General features: G+C 38.4%; 1 protein-coding gene across 3 annotated transcripts; it reads left to right on the top strand.

Annotated features, from left to right (window-relative positions):
* Nucleotides 1-1,268: 1,268 nt before the first annotated feature.
* On the top strand, nucleotides 1,269-19,351 carry LOC132145619 (serine/threonine-protein kinase BRSK2-like). Of its 3 annotated transcripts, none has more exons than XM_059556760.1 (19): nucleotides 1,269-1,937; nucleotides 3,334-3,428; nucleotides 3,808-3,893; nucleotides 4,063-4,203; nucleotides 5,119-5,235; nucleotides 5,317-5,350; nucleotides 5,469-5,537; nucleotides 5,759-5,905; nucleotides 6,406-6,437; nucleotides 7,033-7,197; nucleotides 7,482-7,579; nucleotides 9,173-9,323; nucleotides 11,954-12,014; nucleotides 12,482-13,085; nucleotides 13,163-13,211; nucleotides 15,747-15,870; nucleotides 15,981-16,194; nucleotides 16,276-16,365; nucleotides 17,355-19,351. In XM_059556760.1, the coding sequence occupies exons 1-19, from the start codon at nucleotides 1,850-1,852 to the stop codon at nucleotides 17,570-17,572; spliced, it is 2,583 nt and encodes an 860-aa protein (XP_059412743.1). In that variant the 5' UTR covers nucleotides 1,269-1,849; the 3' UTR covers nucleotides 17,573-19,351. The 3 variants fall into 3 exon arrangements, with proteins under 3 accessions (XP_059412743.1, XP_059412750.1, XP_059412758.1); XM_059556767.1 differs by having other exon boundaries at nucleotides 12,803-13,085; nucleotides 17,355-19,350; XM_059556775.1 differs by lacking the exons at nucleotides 1,269-1,937; nucleotides 3,808-3,893.
* Nucleotides 19,352-23,150: the final 3,799 nt, after the last annotated feature.

Raw genomic sequence — 23,150 nt, 5'->3', positions numbered from 1 at the left:
CAAACATTTGCAAAGACCTTTGCCATTATATAAATTCCTGTTAGATTTGTGTGTTACATAGAGAAATGTGTTGTGTTTTGCAAAACGTGTTTTACGGAATTGAAAACAGAGTCAAAGGCCGAGAATGAGTGTATGGTTTTTGTAGATTTGGTGTGTGGTTCTGCTGTTTGAGTGTCAGCTTTCAGAAAGTGTGTAAAGGTTCTCTGTGTAAGCAGTTGAAAACTTTTTTTAAGGGTTTGCAAATGTTTGTTTTGAGATGTGTTTGTGATATTTTGAATGCAGTGCTTCATTTGTGCTTCATAAAAATCTGCTAAATACATACCTGGACATGTAAAAAGACTGAAAACTACTATGCAAAAATCCAACTAGTCCCATCAAAAATGGATATTCCTGCAAGCCTGTAACCGCTTTTTTTTTCTTGTCTAAAAATGACAATATGGGACAGCTAGTCCATAAATATTATGATAACACGATCTGAAATACCTACTACAGTAATTATCAAACAATTGACAGAAGCTGCACAATGACAATAATGGGTTCAATAATAATGTGAGGGGCGGACGTGGGGTGGGGTGGGGGGCTATGACGAGCATGTTCAGTGGGAATCTTGTGAGGGAGGGGACGCAAGCAGCGCGGAACCCGGATGCTGATGCTGCTCGTGGGAGAAGCAATACAGGGAGAGTTCGAGCTAAAAACCAGAGAAAGGCCCCGCTGACAGAGGGACTGCTATCCTCGCGGCCACAAGGCAAGGGAAGCGAACGGATTAAAGCCAGGCTGCTCGAGAGGATGACTCCGCGCGCGGTATCCGAGGCGACGGGAGGAGAGCGCGAGGAGATGCTGTGATGCGCTGCACATAGCCAGCGCGAGGGAGGGTGGAGGAGGCTCCTACCATAGTTAAAGATGCTCGCTCTTTGACCAGGAATGTGTTCCGTGCGAATAAAGCCAGGGATTTCTGCGCAAACACTATAGCGCAATGCACTCCTGGATTAACTGACGGATTCATGTGACGGAAGACGCAGAGGCTTTCTTCCCCGAAAGGGTGGCTGTTTTCTCCTGTAGCTACAGTTCTCCCGTATTTCCGGATGTGAGGCCTGGAAGATACCGTAGTTTATATCAGGCACGGGACGCTCATACGCTGCATCCAAACATTTATTAAATAAAAACGAAACATTTTGAAGAGTCAGTGACAAAAGAAAGAGACTAAGAATAATAGGCGTAAGGTGTTACAAACCGGATGCGCGGTTCTTTCGCAGAATACATGTGAAATGTGGCCAAGTTTTTAATTAATAAATAGATCAATTGCAGTTTGACAATAACGGGAGGCTACATGAATATTTATTTTAAAATAAATAAACCGATGATTGAACCAGGCTACCAAATACTCCTGTTAGGCTATCTTTATCTGTCCTCAATATTCATAATCATTGTGCTGTCGTCCGCAGCTATTATCTGATCTAGTCATAGTGTCTTCTCATACCCTGACAGATTTAATCGTGTCCCCTCATCGTTCTTCCAGCAGCAGCTGCAACCACAGGCCGTGTGAATCGCAATAGCTGCTACAGTTTGGCGTGTAGGCTCGGCTGGACACGCATTTCTCTGTTCACTTTTGATTTTTTCTAACGGAACATGTTACCGATCCGTTTCCACGAAGTTTAAGGAGTCCCGGCAGATGTTTGGGAGTAGGCCACGGCACTGACAGCACGCCTCAGCATCCCTGTGTCATCGCTCACCGTCTGTGATGTCTGCACGGCGGAGCTATTGCGTGAGCAGGACAGACGCCAGTGGATACATTGTGAGAATACACTGATTACCCCCTTTATATTGTGACACAAAACCGCGGTCGAACGAAATGTCCAGTAAGGAGGTGTCTGGGAGTCAGGCAGCTCAGTACGTCGGGCCCTACCGACTGGAGAAGACGCTGGGGAAGGGCCAGACAGGTACGAGCAGTTCCTTTTTGGTTAATGCATTGGAATAAATTCTGCTCTACTTCGCGCGACTCAGTAGGCTATATTAGTAGCCTAATCTATTGAAAGGCTGGTTCGGCAATAAGCAAAGCGGTTAACGTGGGTGCTTCAGCTGATGAAATGTAATGAGGCAAGCAAGCAAGTGACAGTAAGGGCAGTGTTTGATGAAGGAAGATTATTTCATCTTTCTGGCGTTTTGTTTTCGAGTCATGAGTGGCAGTGATTCATTCGTGCTGTTTCGAAGCTTGCAATGGATTTTTAAATGTATTTATTTATATTTAGGTTACTAGTACTTGTATTTGTTGTATTATACTTCTAATAGTGACCGTTAGTTGCATTTCTAACGTTCATTAGATGCTAGTACTTTTCCTAGGCATATCTATTTAATTATTTAAGGTTGCTAGTAGACTACTCTTTTGCTATCCCATTAGAGACAGATCATTGTTACTTGGATCTGTGGTTCAACTTGTCACTTTCCACCGTAGCTGGAACCTAAGGTTTTACAAGTAACTGTTCAATAGGTTCTTACCAGTTACTTTTTCAATAGTTATATCTATTCTCGCAGTTTTATTTGATATTATGAAAACTAGTAACTACCTAAACTGTTATACCATTTCTTTTTTTCACTAGGTACAGTTAATCTTTTTTTGTAGGTTGTACATGTTGTAAGTAATGACTAGTCCGCTACTTTAGTTCAATTACACAAGTAACAACTTAAATACATAGGAGGTAGTGTCTAATCATAAAGCACTAGGAAAACTTGAATTTGTACTAACTTAAGATTTGCTTACAAATTGCAGTTTGTTACCAGTAAGAATGAAACCGGTAAAGCAACTAATGACAATCTGTAGTATATTAGTGTAAAGTAAAATGTAAAATAATTCCTGTCACTATTAGATTGCTAGAAGCCTAATTAACAAATGTACTAGTCATGTAAACCTAGATACTAGTTAGTTTTAAGGTATAATAATGACTTGCAACCATTCTGTTCTGAATGCAAAGGCCACTAAGATCCTGATTGTCAGTACATTGTAGCCTAAATAGGATATGAATGTTCACAAGAATGATATAGATCTACATACATTAAGAAGTAGATGGTTTATGAGACTGTCTATGAGCAGTATGTACTGGTGTTTTTATGTTTTTTTTTTTTGAGTGTGCATAAGTCAGTAGTGTTTTTGGTAGTGCTGCTTTTTTCAGGTGTAATGGTCTGTAAATGGGAATTGATTACCTAAAATTGTACTGTCTGAATGTCGCAGACATATGCTGTCTGCTTTTCAGTTTTTACAAGCGCATCTCATCTGGATTTTAATGTTGTCCACTTTTAAAATGCTTCCGTGAAGAATGACCATCTGTGTTCCTCTTGCAGGTCTGGTGAAGTTAGGAATTCACTGTATCACAGGACAGAAGGTGGCCATAAAGATAGTTAACAGAGAAAAGCTATCAGAGTCTGTTCTTATGAAAGTAAGTTTTGCGTACTATGAATTTACAATGGAAATGTCTGAAAGCTCTAGTTTTTCTCAGTCACCTCCTGCTTATGTAGCATTTTCTTATTTACAGTAACTAGTAGCACAGAAGCTGCATAACTCCAACTGCTTTATTAACCACAGTCTTTGCTGCATCTGCCCTAATGTTCTGTGCTAAAGAAATACAAGACTCTTCCTGCTAAGCCATTTTTGTCCATGTCTACTGTTGATTGTCGGACTCTTGTTAACATATTGACTATATTAGTTCACTTCTAATTGAAAGAGATCGTCTTTGGTTGGTTATTTCCTTCATCAAAGTTGTTCCTTTTCCCTATTCAACTCTCATTCAATGTTCCTCGCTCTCCCTGTTTCTGCAGGTGGAGAGAGAGATAGCTATTCTTAAACTAATAGAGCACCCTCATGTCCTAAAACTGTATGATGTGTACGAGAATAACAAATATCTGTAAGTACTGCTCTGTTTCTCAACACATCTGAAGCATGTCTGGCCTTGTCTCGTCTTGTCTTGTCTAGACTTATCACATCCTGCATTCTCTGGAGGTGTGATGTGTGTACCATTTCATGTGCATCTATCTCTGTGCATTCGTGTCATAAATCTCTTTCTTTTTCTCTAGGTATCTAGTGCTGGAACATGTATCTGGTGGGGAGCTGTTTGACTACCTGGTAAAGAAAGGCAGATTGACCCCTAAAGAGGCTCGAAAGTTTTTCAGACAAATCATATCTGCTCTGGACTTCTGTCACAGTCACTCTATTTGGTAGATGTCTCTTTTTACTTTTTTATTTAATGTGCGGAACACACAGATTCTTTTACAGGCACATTTTCTCATAATATTTGCGCATAATCAGCATTCTATAGATTATGTGTATATGAGTGCAGATGAAAACTTGCGGCTAAGTTATGAACACCAAGCTGACTTGCATTTTATCCATATATGGGTCATTCTATATGTACTCAGGAACTCTACCATACATAGATTTGGGGTCAGTACATTGTTTTTTTTAATAGGGAATTAATAATTCTATTCAGTAAGGGTGCATTAAATTGGTCAAAAGGCATTTATAATGTTATACAATGTGTCTACTTCAAATAAATGCTGTTCTTTTGAACTTTCTGTTCATCAAAGTATCTTTAAGAATATATAATGGTTAACAGAAAAATATTTACCAGCACAACTGTCTTCAACATTGATTAGAAATGTTTCTTGAGCAGTAAATCACCATATTAGAATGATTTCTGAAGGTCACGTGACACTGAAGACTGGAATAATGATGATGAAAATTCAGCTTTGACATCATTGGAATAAATTAAATTTTAGAATAGATTATAATAGAAAACAATTTCATTTGTAATAATATTTCTCAATATTACTGAATAAATGCAGCCATGGTGAGCATGTTAAGAGACTTCTTTCAAAATCATTTAAGAAATCTTACCAACCCCTAACTGTTGAATGGTAGTGATGATAGATAAAAAAAAAGAAAAGAAAGTTAAGCATGTGTAATTGTGTTACAAAACTTCTGATTTATGCTTGTTGCATGTTCTGCAGGGTATGCAATGCAAAAATAGGTTATTCTCACTCTCTAAAATAATTATGGTTTCCTATACTTATGGAAAAAAATTATAATATACAAAAATATATTACAATGCTGTCATTACATTTGTTTTTCAGCCACAGAGATCTCAAGCCTGAAAACCTCCTGCTGGATGAGAAGAATAATATCAGGATTGCTGACTTTGGCATGGCCTCCCTACAGGTTGGGGACAGTCTGCTGGAGACCAGCTGTGGGTCAGTAGTTTTGTGTTTTTGCGCTTTTAATACTGTATTAATGAAGATGAAATATTAATGCTCTATGTTATGTATCTGCAGATCACCCCATTATGCATGTCCTGAGGTCATCAGGGTAAGGACAAAGCTCTTAGAGCAAAAGCACCATATGTTTTAACGTATAAGTCTCATAGATTCATATTGTACAAACAGCCAGTGCTTATCTGTACTTAGTGTTTTTTTTATATTCACAGGGAGAGAAATATGACGGACGTCGGGCAGATGTGTGGAGCTGTGGGGTTATTCTCTTTGCTCTGTTGGTGGTAAGAAGATTGCTGCATCTTATTTGTGTCATTTCTGACATTTCCACCCACCTTTAATACCTTCCTTGCATGCCTTTTTTATTTAATGATAAAAAGTGAATGGCTGGAAAATATGTGTTTTATGTCTTAAGTTTTATGCAATTGACTGTGGGCATATTGCAGACTTGATGCTCTCAGTTGCACTCAGAAATGTGTGTGAGTTGTAACATCTCACCTCACAGGGAGCGCTGCCCTTTGACCATGATAACCTGCGTCAGCTGTTGGAGAAGGTGAAGAGTGGGGTATTTCACATGCCTCACTTCATTCCTCCAGACTGCCAGGCTCTCCTCCGTGGCATGATTGAGGTCAACCCTGAGAAACGCTTCACAGTATGCAACACTTCTTTTTATATAAAAATTGCATGTACACTACCGTTCAAAGGGGTTATTAAGAGGCTGCATTTATTTGATTTGTTTGATTGTTATATTGTGAAATAATATTAGGATTTCAAATAATTGTTTTCTATCCAAATATATTTTATAATGTTTTTTATTGAAAATGTTATTACTTCAGTCTTCAGTGTCGTAGGATCTTTCAAAAATCATTCTTATGTGCAGATTTGGTGTTTAAAGAAACATTTCTTATTATGTTAAGAATAGTTACAGTTGTACTAAATATTACTATTAAATATAAATATTTTTGTAGAATCTGTGGTAACCTTTTAATTTAAAAGACCATCATTTAAAATAAAAAGTATACGTCATAAATTAATTTAAAACATCTTAACTGTCACTTTTATCAATTTAATGCATCCTTGCTGAATAAAACTATAAACGTACTGTATTGCCAAGGAATGTTTATGGTAATTCTTGTGTTTTTCTTTTCTCAGTTGGAAGAAATACAAAAGCACCCTTGGTATCAGTAAGTATCATGTGAGGTACCTTGAAAAGTACAAAAAAGAAAACTGTTCACTGACTGTCATGCCATGTCAAACCTGTGTGCTGTTAACACAAAAGGAGATTTTGAAAACTATTTGAGCAGCACTTTTTCATAAATCAACTGTTTATAGTATGTCCGTCAAGCTCCAAAAAGCCTACCATGATTGTTTTGTGCAACGATCAGACTGAATGTTGATTTTGAAGAAAAATCTTGCCGTCCTGTCTAGAGTTCAGCCAAATATCATCATTTACATCATCAAATGTCACAGGTTCTTGACCTTTTCATGATCAAATGTCATTAACATAAAGGTTTGTGTCATACGTATGAGCAGAAATAACTTGGGTCTGCTCTTCACACAAAGCTATCATATGTCAACTGAAGATCTGGAATATAGCCTATGCATCATAAGAACAACTTTTATGTCACTGTGGTCACTGTGCAGTTTAAAAATTCACTGTCTGGGTTACACAGAACTATTCCAATAAAAATGGATTTTATTTTTTGTTGTTGCATGTAATGCCCACAATGTGCACTGCACATTGACTTGCCTGTGTGTCTGTGTGTCTTCCTGTCTCAGAGGGGGCAGGAACGAGCCGTGTCCAGAGCAGCCACCCCCGAGGCGTGTGTGTGTGAAGAGGATTCTGTCTCTAACAGATCTAGACCCTGATGTTCTGGAGAGCATGCACTCCCTGGGCTGCTTCAGAGACCGTGTCAAGCTCACCAGAGACCTGCAGTGTGAAGAGTGAGTCTGAACTTCTGTCTCTGTGCTCAACACATCTCAGCCTGTAATTCAGAAAAGAATAATGCACAAACTCAAGATTTCAAGGGTTTGTACTTCAAACAAGATACAACTGACCATTAAGGGATGGTTCACTCAAAAAAAAAAAAAAGATATTACTCATTCCACTCATGTATGACTTAGCCTACTTTCTTCTGTGAAGCCCAAGAGAAGATATTTTGAAGAACGCTCATGTCAATACAATGAAAGTCAGTTTGGTTTTCTGACTTGCAACTCTCCCTTCCCAGAGAAAACCAGGAAAAGTTGATCTACTATCTTCTGTTGGACAGAAAGGAGCGCTACCCTAGTTATGAAGATGAACATCTTCCACCCAGAAATGATATTGGTGAGTGAGCTTTTGCAGTTCAGGCCTGTGTGTGTTGCTGTCATGTTCAACACCATGAGAATAGCTGTTAACCTAGAAAGCACGCTGGTGCTTTAGGCCTGAAAGTAAGCCAGTTTTATTTAAAGGCTATAAGGCAAACATCAGTGATTTGTAAATGTAACATATTTAGGACTTGTTCCCAAAATAAACAGATCAAGACCAGACTAGGACTAAAAAGACACTTCAAGGTGGAGAATCATCATCATTAGAAGGTTGACAGGGAAGTCGTAGCATGTGGTTGTTAGGGCAGCGTAGCGAGTGTGAGAGCAGGTGCTGCAGGCTGGATCAAAAAGGGACTTCCTAATGTATACAGAACAAAAAGTTCTGTAAAAAGTAAAAAAAAGTCAAAAGTTGTCCATTTGGCATTGATGCCAACATGATTTTTGACATTTTCCATTTACTTGCATACATTTGGTTAATTAAGATGCTTATTGTTTGTATGGTGTGTCTCTCCCTGGTAGGGCTACACAATTAATAATCAAAATAAATTCACTTAAAAAAAAAAAATCAAAGCATCGCTTATAATGTGCTCTGAGAAAAGCAACACTTTTATACATTTATGTAAATGTAAACATTACAAGCATTTTTCCATGAAAAAAGCTTGAGGGTTTAACGTGAAAGTAAAGAAATTAGGATGGAAATATATTACCAAAGAAATACAGTGAAATAATTACTACAGTCTTTAAAAATAAGCTAGTAACAAACAATAATATAAATAATAATAATAATAATAGTAATTATTAAATTCTTTTACTATTATTCACATTGAAAATGATCCAAAAAAACAACAGTATGAATGTAAAGTGGACTGATACATTATCAACTGTAGCTGACTAAAGAGATTTGAGTTTCAGGTACAATGTGAAAATTAAGAGAAATTATTTTTTATTGGATTTTTTTCACTCAGTACACTTTTTTCACTGAAATAGTTATTTTGCTGGCTATTTAGATGAGTTTGGGACAATCTGGAGAAAAGCTTATAATTTTTTAGTTTTTGCACACTTTTTTTCAATGTAATCTTTAGTCCCTTTTGCTTCAAAATCTAAGCTGCAACAAACTGTGAGATGTTCAATGTTTATTGTATTACAGTGCACATCTGACAGTATCTTACCAAAATTTGAGAAAATAATTGCAATCAGATTTTTGGACTAAAATGTGCAACCCTATTATGTTAGTCCATCATTTCACTGTCATGCCATGATTCGTCTCTCATAATGCACATGTTGTATTCAGGTACAATTTACCCTGTTGCTTAGAAGCATTCCATCTCTCATCAAGACATTGAAAAGGACTTCTTTTTCAGCTTCTATGCTAATTTCCCTTCAAACACTGTAATACAGATAATCTGTGCTGCATTGCAGTTGTATATTTTATATATAGTTATATATATATATATATATATATATATATATATATATATATATATATATAAAACAAACCTTAGATTCCATCATGGATATAGTAAGGTTTGTAATGTGAATTGTTCATGAAGAGCACACAGTAGATGTTTGTGTTACAGTGGGTGTGTGTGTGTTGTTGTGGTTGTGTGATCAGATCCTCCCCGTAAGCGGGTGGACTCGCCCATGTTGACCCGTCATGGGCGCTGTCGGCCGGAGAGAAAGAGTCTGGAGGTACTGAGTGTGACAGACCAGGGCTCTCCAACACCTCCCCGCAGAGCACTGGATACCTCTGCACATAGCCAGAGGTACATGCCAACTGTTTGATAACTTTGTATTAACCTTCATCTGAAAGTCAAGGATGATGTACCACATGTGTCCTCTGTTCAACTTCAAGTGCCTTTCAAAAAACGCAGATAAAATACTGGGTCAATTCACTGATGACTTGCACAACTTTGGTGTGATAGGCCTATTTTAGCACCATTTTTTTACTATTACAGTTTTTTTCGATTGCTAAACGACAGTGAGCACAACTGGAGTCACACGTGCAAAACTCTAGTTCGTTTTTCATTGCTTGAACATAGTTTTCAAAACTCTACACACTTATCCCATGACTTTAACCACAACCTGCACAACACTGTGGATTTACAGCACTTTGTTCAAATGCTAACACACTGCTGTCATAACTGTGAAGCACACATTCAAAACAGAAGAGATTTCAAACACTGCTGATTGCAATTTCAGGATTAGCCCCTCAATTATTTGTCCGAATTACAGTGTGTACTTTTAGTTTCTAATTTTTTTCTCATTACTGTAATTCCGTAAATTACTGCAGACTATTGAAGCAAACTGCTAATTTTCTTTAATTTTCTCTAAATTTTTTTTACCTTAAAGAACTGTTATGTTCTAAAAAGGTAAATAAATCATGTGAAAGAATGTCACTCCTTTCTTTGAAGAAAATATTACTTTGTAAGAATTCACTGAAACAGTTCAAACTGTAAAGATGAAAAGTGAGTATTTTCTGTATTGGTGTTTGATGCTAGTGTTTTTCCTCTCAGTGTGTTCTGAGTGACAGTGTGTGTTATCTCAGTGAGGGTTGTGTGTAGTGTTTGGCTGCACTGACCTTGTTTTGAGCCATGAGTTTTGCAGGTGATGTGAACTGTTTAGCTCAGGTGACTGTTGGTAGTGCAGACTGTAGTTAGAGTTTTGCACATGTAGCTTCAGTTGTGCTCACTGTCGTTTAGCAATCGAAAAAAACTGTAAATATTGCAACTTTAACCATGCGCTCTTGTGCATTTATATATTTTTTTCTATGTAAGCTAGACTCATTATAGATGGAACTTATTCCCCTAAAAAGCTGTTTGCCTCTCATAATTTAATTAAAAAAGAAATGTTTGTATGCATGTTCTATTGATCATTAATCATGGCAGCAGTGAAAAGGAATTTTACATGGTACTGTCACACTCTCCTGCTAGAAGGGAATGAGGAAACGCTGGAGATAACACGAAATAGTCTTTAATAATCCGAAATAGAGAAAGGAAACCAAGGAGACATCCAACAAGTAGAACCGACAAAACAAACTGAAAGGAGTAGGAATTTTAAACACATGATAACTGGGAAAACACAGGTGCATGGCATGACTAATTAAAGGGAACACAGCATACATGGGGAGGGAAAACACGACAAAATGAGTCTGGGGCGTGACATAACTCCCCCCTCCCGGAAGGCGCATCCCATGCCGTAACAAGTCCATTGGGGAGGGATGAACGGGAAGACAGAGTCCATGGGGGAGATGATGGAGGGAGGAGCCAGGGAGGAGACAGGAGGGACCCAGTGCAGGAAGAGCACAGCAGGACCCAGGCCACAGCCATGACAGCAGCCCATGGTGGAGCCGATGGAGGGAGGAGCCATGGAGGAGAAGTGGCTGCCGACTCCAGGGGGCCGACCAATGGTGACGGAGCAGGTGGAGGAGGAGCTCAAGGCGGAGACAGATAGCCAACAAGCTAGGCCGATGCCTAGGTTCGGGGGGCCCAGGTTGGAGCTGAGGGCTCTGGTGACCGAGGCGGAGCCGGAGCGACTGAGGACCAAGGTGGAGCTAGTGGGAGGAAGTAGCCCAAAGGAGCCGGTGGGACGAGGCGTTGACAGAGTAGAGGAGCCCAGAGGCGATGGTGGGTGGGAGGGACCCTGGTGAGGGAGCTACAAATAAGGGCTGGACGGGATCAGCGGAGATGACGGAGAGAGTAGAGTGGGTAGTTCAATCTCCAGTTCAGACTCCCAGTCTATTAGATCCACCTCCCGGTTTTGGTACCAACACCGCTCCATAATAAATACTAGCAAGTGAAAACATTCTTGATCTCAGACAATTACTGTATAAATATTGTATTTTTTTGGAGTATCTAAGTGAAAGCTAATGAAACAAAATTAAAGAAATTGAAATCAATGTATGTGTTATGTTTAGGCACATAGAGCTCAGAAAAATCTGCAACAGCGAGTATAATCTTATTTTCTTTCATGTTGTTTTTCGATCACGTAAAAGCAAAATGACAGTTGTGATTAAGCTAAATTGCTAAAATACCAAAAAAACGTTTTAATCTTCCACAGTGTGCGCTGCTAGCTAGTACAACAAAGCACCTGGACTCTTGTGAATGCCAGCCATTGCTGGCCCCATCTCTCATAGTCAAAATGAACCAATGAATGGTTGCTGCATACCATGTAAAATATTCCTTATTCATCAAATAAATGACCGAATGATCAAAAATATATATCCAGAAACACAGAGCAGAAAATACAGATGAACAGCAGTATAAGTTAGTGCTAGTGAATTCCTAGTGAATTCCCTACTAAGACTTTTACTTACACTAGAGGTGTATATCTAAGATATTGTGATATCCGTGAACATAAAGAGATGTTTGACTGATAAGTCCTGGTGTTCTGACAGGTCTCGGTCAGTTAGCGGAGCTTCAACCGGCCTCTCATCCAGTCCCCTCAGCAGCCCTCGAGTAAGTGACTCCACATCTTTAACTGATACTGGATTAGAAGTAAAATACTACTATGTAGAGCTCATTTTACAATGGTGAAAGGTTTTGTGCTTGTTTTTGATATTGTGCTATGAATAGCAAAGCTGAACTGGATTCAGCTGCTCTTTTTATGTTCATCTATCTCATACTGTCCTCATACTGGAGTCATTATCCACACCAAACACACACACACACACAAATGTTAAGAGCTTGTTTTAACTTGCATTTTGCACCTTAATTAAAGACCTAACATTCATTACTAATTGATACTAGATTTCACATGCTTCTCGAAAGAGCTTTGCATCATTTTCCTAACTCTTCTCAGTTTAATTCTAATGTTAATAATCATATACCATATCTTTCATTAACGCTCATGACCATTGCTGTGTCCATCTCTCCATTCCTCTTTCCCTCTCCATCCTTCTGTCCTTTCTCTTCCTACCTGTCAGAGCCCAGTTTTCACTTTCAGCCAAACTGAAGTCACCTCTGCTTCCACCACCCAGTCCAAAGACCCCAAAGCAGGAAGTTCCACCACAGCCCGGGTGTCCCAACGCGTGCCTGACCAAAAAACCCAGACCCTACCCTCAAAAGCAGCCTCTGACCGTCCCCACCTGCAGTCTATGAAGTCCCTCCCCCTGCAGACTCCTCCGTCTCCTTCACCCTCTCCCTCTCCAGTCCTGTCCCCCATTCCTCGTTTCTTCTTCCCTACTCCTTCTGTCCTGAAGTCTGTCACTAAGACCATCTATCCTAACTCTCCCCATGTGTCGCAGGTCACCCCACAGGGCTCCCCACTCCCAACCCCTCTGGGGACCCCTGTGCACCATCCCCAGCACCCCCCTCCCACCCCGCCCTCCTCCTCCTCCTCTTCCTCCTCCTCACGAGCTGAAGGAGGTGGTGGTGTGGGTGGTGGTTCCATGTCCCTAACCCCGCCCTCCAGTCCTGGGGGAAGTGGTGGAATGGCTGCCAGTAGTTCAGCCCACTGGAGGACTCGCCTCAACTCCTTCAAGAACAACCTGCTGGGTTCGCCACGCTTCCACCGTCGAAGGCTACAGGGTGAGAGGAGCATCGCCATACTATTGCTGTCATTGAGTTGAATGTCATAGTAAAAATGTTTTTATTTGTGTCAATAGTTCCTACGTCAGAAGATATGTCCAGTTTAACTCCAGAGTCCAGCCCAGAGTAAGTATTTAGAGGAATAAATCAGTATTAAAAACCATTAGTATTTTCATCAACCAAAAATGGTTTTAAACCAGTTATTTCTATCGTTTGTTGTAGTGTGTAAGAAGGGAATATCAATTTACTTTTACAAACATTGCAAATATTTCAAACATTAATTTTGCCGTTAATTGTAATGATCCAGTAATATTTTTTTTTGCACACAGAGTCTGAAAACAGCCACAGAAAGGATAATATTTCCAAAGTTTATCTAACGTAAATGTATTTGGTTTTTGATGGCTGCAACACATTCCAAAAAAGTTGGGACAGAGGCAAATAAAAGTGAAAAGGTTACAGAATATCCACGTTAAACTGTTTTGAAACAGTTGACAGTAAGCAGTGAAATGGTAAAAGGTCAGGGTATAATAATTGGGTATAAAAGGAGCATCTCAGTCTTTGCAAGCAAAGCTGGATCATGGCTCAATCACTTTGTGACAAATTTAATGAGAGAAGTGTCAAACTTCAAATCAAAAATCACATTTCACTATGCAAAATTGCAACAAATTTAGGTTTTCATCAACTACCATATGTAATATTGTGAAAGGATTCAGGGAATCCAGAGAAATCACAGGAAACTTCAGTTGAATGTGCTAGACATTTGAGCCCTCAGATGGCAGTGCATGCTGCAGTGTTAAATATAGCCACATGGGCTCAGGAGTACTTCAGAAAAACAGTCTGCTGCTGCATTAAGAAATGCAACTTGAAACTCCGTTACTCTAGAGCCCCTTTCACACTGCACGTCGGACCCGGCATATTGCCGGAACATTGCCGGGTCGCCTTCAGTTTGAAAGCAAACACGTCCTGGGATTGATTCCGGCATTGAACCCGGGTCGGGGACCTAGTAACATTGCCGGGTTCAACCTGGGACGAGCGCTGTGTGAACAAAAGCCAGATCTGATGCCGTGTCTTTTACCGGCTGTTTTGAAGGAAGATCAACGTTCGCGACGAAAAAGTATGTTCAAACTGTAATGAAGCAGAGATCAGTTAGTTCCTCACTTTCTGTGCTGACGCCGAGATCGTTCGCTTGCTTCAGTGAAAGTATAACGTGCCTAACGTTTTCGACTCGTACATTAAACATCACGCCCTCATGTCACGTGTCGTTGCGGGATCTTTACGTGTTGTGTGTGAAAGCACGCACATATCCGGGTAATCACTGGCAGTGTGAAAGTGCAAAATCTAGCGACCCGGGAAAAATTACGGGAACACTTTACCCGTGTATTTGCCGGAATGGCAGTGTGAAAGGGGCTTAGGAGAAAGCTATACATCAGTTCTATGCAGTGATGCTGCCGGGTTCTCTGGGCCAGAGCTAATCTCAGATAGCCAAAAAGACTGCTATACTGAGATGAGTCCACATTTCAACTTGTTTCTAAGAAAATTTGATTTCAAATTCTCAGTCCTAAAGTCTAAAGGGACCATCCAGAGTCTCATCAGTGACAGAAGCAAAAGCAAAGGTCTGTCATGGTGCGGGTGTGCATACAGAGCAAAGAGCATGGGTGACCAGAATATGTGTGAAAGTACTATTGACATGGAGGCATATATTGGGATTGTACAGAGAAATATACTACCAACAAGATGAGGTTTTTCATGGGAAGTCCATGGTTATTAGATCAAGATTATGCCCACTCTCATTCTGCATGTGATAAAACAGTGTGGTTTCGTAGACTCAGATTGAATGTGTTAGACCGAATGATATGTCATGAAAAGGAGATTTAGACAACGATGATCGCAGACTGCTGAGCTTCTGAAGTCTTGTATCAAGTGAGTTCGGACACAAATGTAACTTGCAAATCTTTAACAATTAGGATCCTCAATTCCCAAACAATGAAACATTGTAATTAAAAGGAAAGTTGAGGTGACAGCATTAAACATGCCTCTGTCCCAACTTTTTTGGAGTGTGTTTCAGCATCAAAATCAAAATTTGTACGTTTACAAAATACATTTACATTGATCAGTGAACACTTTGGAATTTTTTTCTTTGTACTTTTATCAATTAAATAAAGCCGAAAAAAAAAATGAAAAAAATTTACTATATGTACTATTATATACTATATTAGTACATAACACTGAAATTATATTGTACATTGTAATGTGATACTTAAATTCACTAGGAGCATTTAAAACCACTGGTTTAACTTTTTTGTGTGTTTAATTTTACATAAATTTACACAAAGTAGAATTTTAATAATAGTCATCTATTGGTTATCAACCATAACATAAAAACAGTTACTGATTTTTAACATTGATGCATTTTATGTAAGCAATGTGTCATAAGTTCAATGTTGCTACAGCAAAATCCTGCTCCTATGATCTAGTGATCTAGTGTTTGTTCTGAAGCTTTTTCAGCATATCTGGCAACTTTACCTTGAATGTGTACAGTTCTAGGAATGAAGGCAGATGAGAAGTCTCTGGATTTTCAAAGATAACATTCTTATATAATATATGTATTTGTACTATATATTTTGTATATTTATCTGCATTTTTGTCATATTTTTTCTATAGGCTGGCAAAGAAGTCTTGGTTTGGAAATTTCATCAGTCTGGAGAGGGAAGAGCAAATATTTGTGGTGATCAGAGACAAACCACTAAGCTCAATCAAGGCTGATATTGTCCATGCCTTTCTCTCAGTTAGTATATTTTGTATGTTAGGTGTTTGCTTTCCTCTTCACTTCAGATAAGCTTTGTTCATTCTCTTCTGAAGATTCAAACTTTGATGGACATCTCTGCTCTCCTCTAGATTCCCTCCCTGAGTCACAGTGTCATCTCTCAGACAAGTTTCCGGGCAGAGTACAAGACCTCCGGAGGTCCGTCTGTCTTCCAGAAACCTGTCAAATTTCAGGTTGACATCGCCTTCTCTGAAGGAGAGAGAGAACGAGAGAGGGAGAAAGAGAGAGAAAGGGAGGGAAGGAGGGAGACTGGCATCTATAGTGTCACCTTCACCCTATTATCAGGTATTTAAGAAGACGAGAGAGCCAGTGTCATGAGCCTGTACATGCTGTCATTTCTACAGATGTGATGATAATGTTTTTCAGGTCCTAGTCGCAGGTTTAAAAGAGTGGTAGAGACCATTCAAGCTCAGCTTCTCAGTACACATGACCAGCCCTCTGTGCAGGCGCTTACAGGTGAATGTTACACGCTACACTTCCACCCAAAAACATAGAATCATACACAATAAATTAAATCATATATTTTAATTCATTTTAATTTAGTTTTTGCCACATTTAATCTTAATATATTTTTTTATTATTTACAGGGGTGCACGTGCGCATGCCTCACCAAAATAAAAAATGCACTGTGTAAATAAGTTCAGACGACTCATTTGCATAGCGCACTTGACAGCTGTTAATGCACAATTACCATTTTAGGTGGACAAACTGTAATAATGTATAAGATTTCTATTCAGACTGAAAGCATAAATCTAGGCTGCCGGTTTTAAAGCACAATGCATTAAATTCATATATAAAAAAGTAAATACTAGCATTTTATTTTTAAGTTTTCTATAAAACAATTGTATTGTTTATTTAATGTTCTCTTTATTTTAAAATATAATAGCATCTTCACACTTTTTTATTGTTATTATTTTATTTTTAAAATTTAAATAACGTGCAATTACATTATTATCATGATTATTAATCTTTTTTCTCTTTTTTTTTAAGTAGTTTTATATAATGGATCCAATGTGAGGACCAAAATAAAAAGTCTCAGTGCCCTTATGAGAACCAGGCTGAAAAACTTATGTGCACCCCTGATTATTTGTGTACATTAGGTTTTAAGCATAGTAGTATATTTTTTTAATTAAAATTTTCATATTTTAGGGCAGCCAAAGTTTATAATGGTAACTGTTTTATTTAGATATTAAAACACATGGTTACGCATGCCATTTTAATGCATAATGCAGGAAAAGTTTTAAGGTTTATATACCATGTACCAAAATCTAAAACTAAAATTACTTTGTTGCCATTTTTAGTTTGGTTTTATAGATCTTTTATCTTTAGTTTTTTATTAGTGAAATGTGAAGGTTTCACATTTTAATGTACCATGTATCAAAATCTGTACTTAAAATTAATTTCTATTTTTGATTTTAGTGTACTTTTATTTTTATTTCTCCCAGATGAGAAAAATGGGCTTTCGTCTCGCCCACCCAGCACACCGACCCGACAGAACTCTCGTCGCTCGGAGGGCGGAGGTGATCGCGGTGAGCGAGCAGAGCACAGCGATCGAGGAGAAGGGAGCAGTATTGGTGGTAGTGTGAGTGTACTACAAAGAAAGGGGTCTGGGAAGGATAAAACTCGCCTCCTGTCCTCAAATGGGACCCAGTCTCAACCCTAAGTGAACTAATCAGACAAGCTGTCAAGCGGGTGGGAACAATCCCTGCTCTTGACTCCCCCCAGACATGACTCCCTTATAATCCATCTGCACAGTAGACAACAACAGGTATACTCAGCCTTGATTTTCACATCACTAGCGGAAACCCTGGGATCCAACTGCGACAATAGGAGAGTCAGGAGTCTATCCACATGGAAGTGTTCTTTCATGCAAATAATCTTCTGATGAAAAAGAATTACGATCACTTATTGTTGTTAGGAACAAAGGATTTGAAAAATGAAAGCAAGCTGTATTGCTTAATAGAAATTATTTCATATTCTACAAACAAGGAGATTGACATCCGGTGGACATCCGGTGATCTAATGGCAACAAACTATACAAGCAGGAACAAACACCAAGTGGGACAAGAAAGAATGTCTCCAAAACTTATAATCATCCTCATTATCATCATCATCCTCATTATCATAATCGATGATCCATCAGAAAATCACAATGAGCTGTTTGAGGTAGAGAAAAGCAAACATTGTGGGAAAAAGTGGGAAGTTCTCCATTCCTTACACCACTTGGAACACAAAAAAGGATTTCTAGAACACTATGAAAAGAAAATAATAGGGATCTTTAGAATGGCGATCTAAATTTTGTAACACAAGTCCTGTGTGACTATAACTTCATGAGCTGAGGACCGATTAGGACTATAGTGAGATGTTACGTGTTGAAGATATAGGCTATATTTAACACTGATTGTTCAAGCTTGTGTTGTAGATCCTGAACTCTGTGATATGTTGTAGATCTGAAATCGGTCAGTGTCAGAAAGGCAGTGGAGAGCTGCCCACTGGAAGCTGCAGTTGGCAAAATTTCCAGTTTTAAGTCTTCGCAGTTCTGAAAGTATCTCAGATTCATCCCACTCACTAAGCAGGGCACGGAGGGATGAGCAGGCATCGAGATTTCCTATGACATGTTCACACAGAGACCGAACAAGAGGAACAAAATAGCCAGTCACTCCCTTGTGTCATACAATGAGAGAGTGTGAGAAAAAATGTGAAAGCCTTCACCAGTTTCTCATGTGATTCCTGGTAGAACTTCCATCATCAAGTAGAAGTCCAAAAAAGTATTTTTTGCTTTCCATTTGAATATTTATATTATAATATTTCCAGCAACAAAATTAAGTGAATTTCAAAAAACAAATATAGAAATATTTCACATTTTAATTAATTAATTTATTTAAATATATTTATTTCAGTGAATATTTATTTATTTATTTATTTATTGGATTAGTGTTGATGCTGGTAAAGTCCAAATGACAAGTGTGGAATAATTTCTAACTAGAAAATGGCAGAAAACTTCCTTATTTGTATCTGTTCCCAAATATTTGATATCAATGCTGCAAATGCCCTTGTAAAAACCATTTGAGTAGCCTTCGTTTACCCATCTCATTTTCATTTCATTTTCAATAAAAAAGAAGCAAACTCCTAAAGGAGAAAGCTGGAGAAAAACTTCATCCAAGCAATGACTCCATGCCTTGGACGTCTCCCATGAAGAAGAGACTTCAAAACCCTCCAGGATGTATGACGTAAAGAATGAAGTGAACCTTATGAAAGCAGAGGAACAAAACAGAGGGAATGAGAAGAAGGCCCGCTGTGTTCACTCTTGATCTTTAAGAATGTTACTCAGAAAAGAGCCCAAAGTTTCGGACTCGTGCGTACCAGGCCAGCCCTTCGTACGAAATGCGAGCAGTATTCTTTTTTCACACATGCACACACACAGACACACACATACACACAGAGACACAAGACGACTCCTTCTCAAAACTGATAATATGAAACAAAATGAATGATAACAGGACTTTGAAACTGGAATGCATTGTCCTAAAAAGAGAATTGTATTCAAAAAAATAGTTGTCCCTTTCTTCGCCCACCCACGGGAATCAGTGAAGTGCTTTCTTAAGTGCAGACTCAGGATCAGTGGGGCTTTTAAGCTCATTACATGTGTGAATGGGGGAGAACCTGATCCTGAATATCCACTTAAAAGCTCTTTCTCCAATGAGCCTCTGCTCTGAAGCCCAGAATCTGACCATAATGCTCCACTCTCTCTCTCTCTCTCTCTCTCTTTCTCTCTCCATCTCTCCCTCCAGTCCACTCTTTTCCTGATGCAAGGAGCACTAAATGCAAAGAAAGGTTTTGCTCTGGTCCTCCCTCTACCACCATCCCGCAGCCATCACATACACTCCTGCCCAAAAATAGCATAGCGGAAGACAAAGCTTCGGACGGTTCAGACATCGAGCAGCTCCTGCATCATCCTGAATTGATTTCCCATAGCACATTGAATATATTTCACTATTGTTGAATGTTTAGGTGCATCGTTCATTAGATATAATAGGGGGTATGTTCTTATTTTAGTACACTCCAAATGCCTTAAAGCCACATATACAAAATGGTCAGCATGTGCGCTCTCAAACATGCCCGCTTGCAGAGGCAAAGAAAACGCCAGAGCAAAACCCCGAAGATGTTCTTTGTTCAGTTCTGTTAGTTCTGAGGCAGGGTAAGTCTGGGAGTGTGCAAATACAGACTCTGAATGTGAAATACACTCCACATGCTTTCTCTGTGTTCATGACATTCTCCTGCTCTACGTGTCCATCCTCTCCTCCTCCTCCCTTTCACATAATGCACTGAATGATATTCTGTTTTTGTTACTCGCCTCACACATACAGCACACGTATCACATTTCATATGTATTGTTAGTCTTCACTTATTTACCATACATTATATACCTCGTCCTGCTCCTGACTCCCAGTCATAGAATTATACTTTAGACCACCCCCTTCCCCCATCCCTCTTCTCTCATTATATACATACACCCTGCCTGCCCCCAATGTATGCTCCCCCCATCTGTTCATTGTAAACAGAAAATATTACTCATATCTTCATTCTTTATCCATTCTATATTCACCTGATGATTATTGATTATCTTTGTCGTCATTACTGATAACTCCTCTTAAGATTGTAAAGCTGTACTCTTCCCCATCGCGCACAGTAGGAACTTTTTCGTAAGAAATGCTAGTCATTAAATTGGAAGGGAAAAAAATAATGAGAAAATAAATGTCTGTGTTATAATTCAAAAAATGAAAGTGCACTATTATTATTGCCTGTGATAAAGAACAATAAACAATACAAAAAAAAAATCTATGCCATTGTTTCCTAATTACCTTGTTTTGCTCTTCATTTCATTTGTTAATAATATTTCTGTTTTTCTAATATATACATCATTTCTATATATACACACACACACACACATTTTACTCACACGATTTACTAATTCGTTCCCTCAATGTAATAAAAAGTGCACACGATTACTATAGCGATCCCTCGATTTACTATTGCGTTCACTCGTTTTTTAAATTGTGTGCACGATTTACTAATTCGTTCCCTCGAGTTGCTAAATCGCGTGCACGAAAACAATAGTAAATCGAGGGAACGCAATAGTAATCGTGCGCACGTTTTAGTAAATTGAGGGAACGAATTTGTAAATCATGCGCACAATTTATTTTTTCTTGCATGGCATTTACGGGGCTCAGTAATCATCAGAGTTTCACACAGTTCTGAAAGTAGACGAAAAGAAACCAATCAAAAATATGAGACAAAAATATTTTCTTTGTCATTTATTTATTGAGAAAAATGACCCAGTGTTACATTTCTGTGCAGTGCAAAAGTATGTGAATCTCTATGATTAGCTGTTAATATGAGGGTGAAAGTATAGTCCATCTGTTCAGAGGAGTTTTCAAACAGTGGAATGACTATCAGGTGTCAGTCAAGTAAAGTCACCTTTATTTATATAGCGCTTTAAACAAAAACAATTTCGTCAAAGCAACTGAACAACACTAATTAGGAAAACCGTGTGTCAGTAATGTAAAATGACATATACAGTTTTTTTCAATTGTTTACACGCAATTTTGAAAACGGAGTTCTTTTTGTCAAAATATAGTCACAATTATCCAAACACCACAATCAATTAGCAAAATTCCTAGATTGTTTGCAAAATGACACACTTCAGTCAAAACATATACACATTTGTGAAAATGCTATTTGTTTTCCATTTAACCAACACAGTCAATGATCATACACTATTGCAGCCAATTTCATACTGCTGTGATAAATAAAACGCATTTGTAAAAAAACAAAAAAAAAAATAGATTTTTGGCCAGACATTCTTACTGTATGTAAGAGATAAGTTAGGTGACAAAAAATAGTGAGAATCTCAACACATTCATGATTTGTTTTGAGATAAGGAGAATGTAGACAAATACTGTAGGCCTACTATAACCTTACCAAGCACTGCACAACACTTGATGCTTGATATTTCAAGTATTTATTTCAATACTTACAGTATTTCTTACCATAATCAGTTACAGTAATTAACCAACAATGATATCAATTACTATAAACAAATAAAATCTATAGACAAATAAAAATTACTGCATGAATTACAGTACATACACTTTGACTCTGAAGAAAAGTAAAGTAAACAGAAATGAAAGAAAACTACTGTAAAAGCAACAAGAATACTGTAACTATCCGTCTCTCCGTCTGGCTGGATCAGCCCATAAGATTTCATCCACATCACAGGCTATGTCTTCATTGGCAAGGAACCGTTGGAAGAATCGCCTTGTGTGACGAATCCACCCCTGCACTGAAGCTGCTTCAATAAGATCACATGCCTGTTCCATGGCCTGAATGAGGGGCAAACGGTCATAAAGCCGCACGTCACATACCTTCCACCGCCACGCTGAAAAAAAATTCTATAGGATTCAGGGGGAGTATGGGGGAAGGTATAAAACTTCAAAATCAGGGTGATCATGGAACCAGTTCTGGACCAGAGCAGCCCGATGAAATGAGACATTGTCCCAAACGACAATGTACTGCATCTGGTCCACTTGGTGTAATGCTGTGACAATCTCATGCAATCGGTCAAGAAATGCAAGTATCAGATTTGCATTATAGGGTCCCAGATTTGCATGGTGGTGGAGGACCCCATTTTGTGTGATAGCAGCGCTAAGGGTGATGTTACCCCCTCGCTGCCCTGGCACATTGGTGATTGCCCTGTGCCCAATTACATTTCTCCCTCTTCTTGTTTTTGCAAGGTTAAATCCAGCCTCATCCACATATATAAATTCATGTTGAATTTCAGCAGCATCCATTTGCAAGACTCTCTGAAACACATTAAAGAAAATAGGAAGCTATTCAATATCTATAGCACAGAATTTTTTTGTGACAGAACATTATGAGCAGTGCATGATACCACACCATAGTCAGATGAACAATGCATACCTCCACACACTCACAGAAATATTTCACCCAAAATTTAAGATTTATGTAATTTTATTACATAACAAACTCCCATTTATATTTTTTTCATAATTTTAACACAAATCTACCAAATAAACTTTATACGATTTATTTTCATTAGGATAATAAAACCTATTTATTTTAAATGCATAATCCTCAGGGTTTATGTAATTAGTTTATGTAAAGTGTAATTATTCTTAATTAATAATAAAAAGTTTATTTAAAATACATAAAGTTTATTG

This window comes from Carassius carassius, chromosome 1 (genome assembly GCF_963082965.1).
Source record: "Carassius carassius chromosome 1, fCarCar2.1, whole genome shotgun sequence".
NCBI classification, from domain to species: Eukaryota; Metazoa; Chordata; class Actinopteri; order Cypriniformes; family Cyprinidae; genus Carassius; species Carassius carassius.
The sequence above is the reverse complement of the archived record's forward strand: the minus strand, read 5'-3'. Positions and strand labels throughout refer to the sequence as shown.

Excerpts from the sequence above, each read along its gene's own strand:
- LOC132145619 (XM_059556760.1), top strand. The coding sequence starts at position 1,850 with ATGTCCAGTAAGGAGGTGTCTGGGAGTCAGGCAGCTCAGTACGTCGGG. Across the intron at positions 1,938-3,333 it reads GCTGGGGAAGGGCCAGACAG|GTCTGGTGAAGTTAGGAATT; the intron begins GTACGAGCAGTT and ends TTCCTCTTGCAG. Across the intron at positions 7,198-7,481 it reads AGAGACCTGCAGTGTGAAGA|AGAAAACCAGGAAAAGTTGA; the intron begins GTGAGTCTGAAC and ends CTCCCTTCCCAG.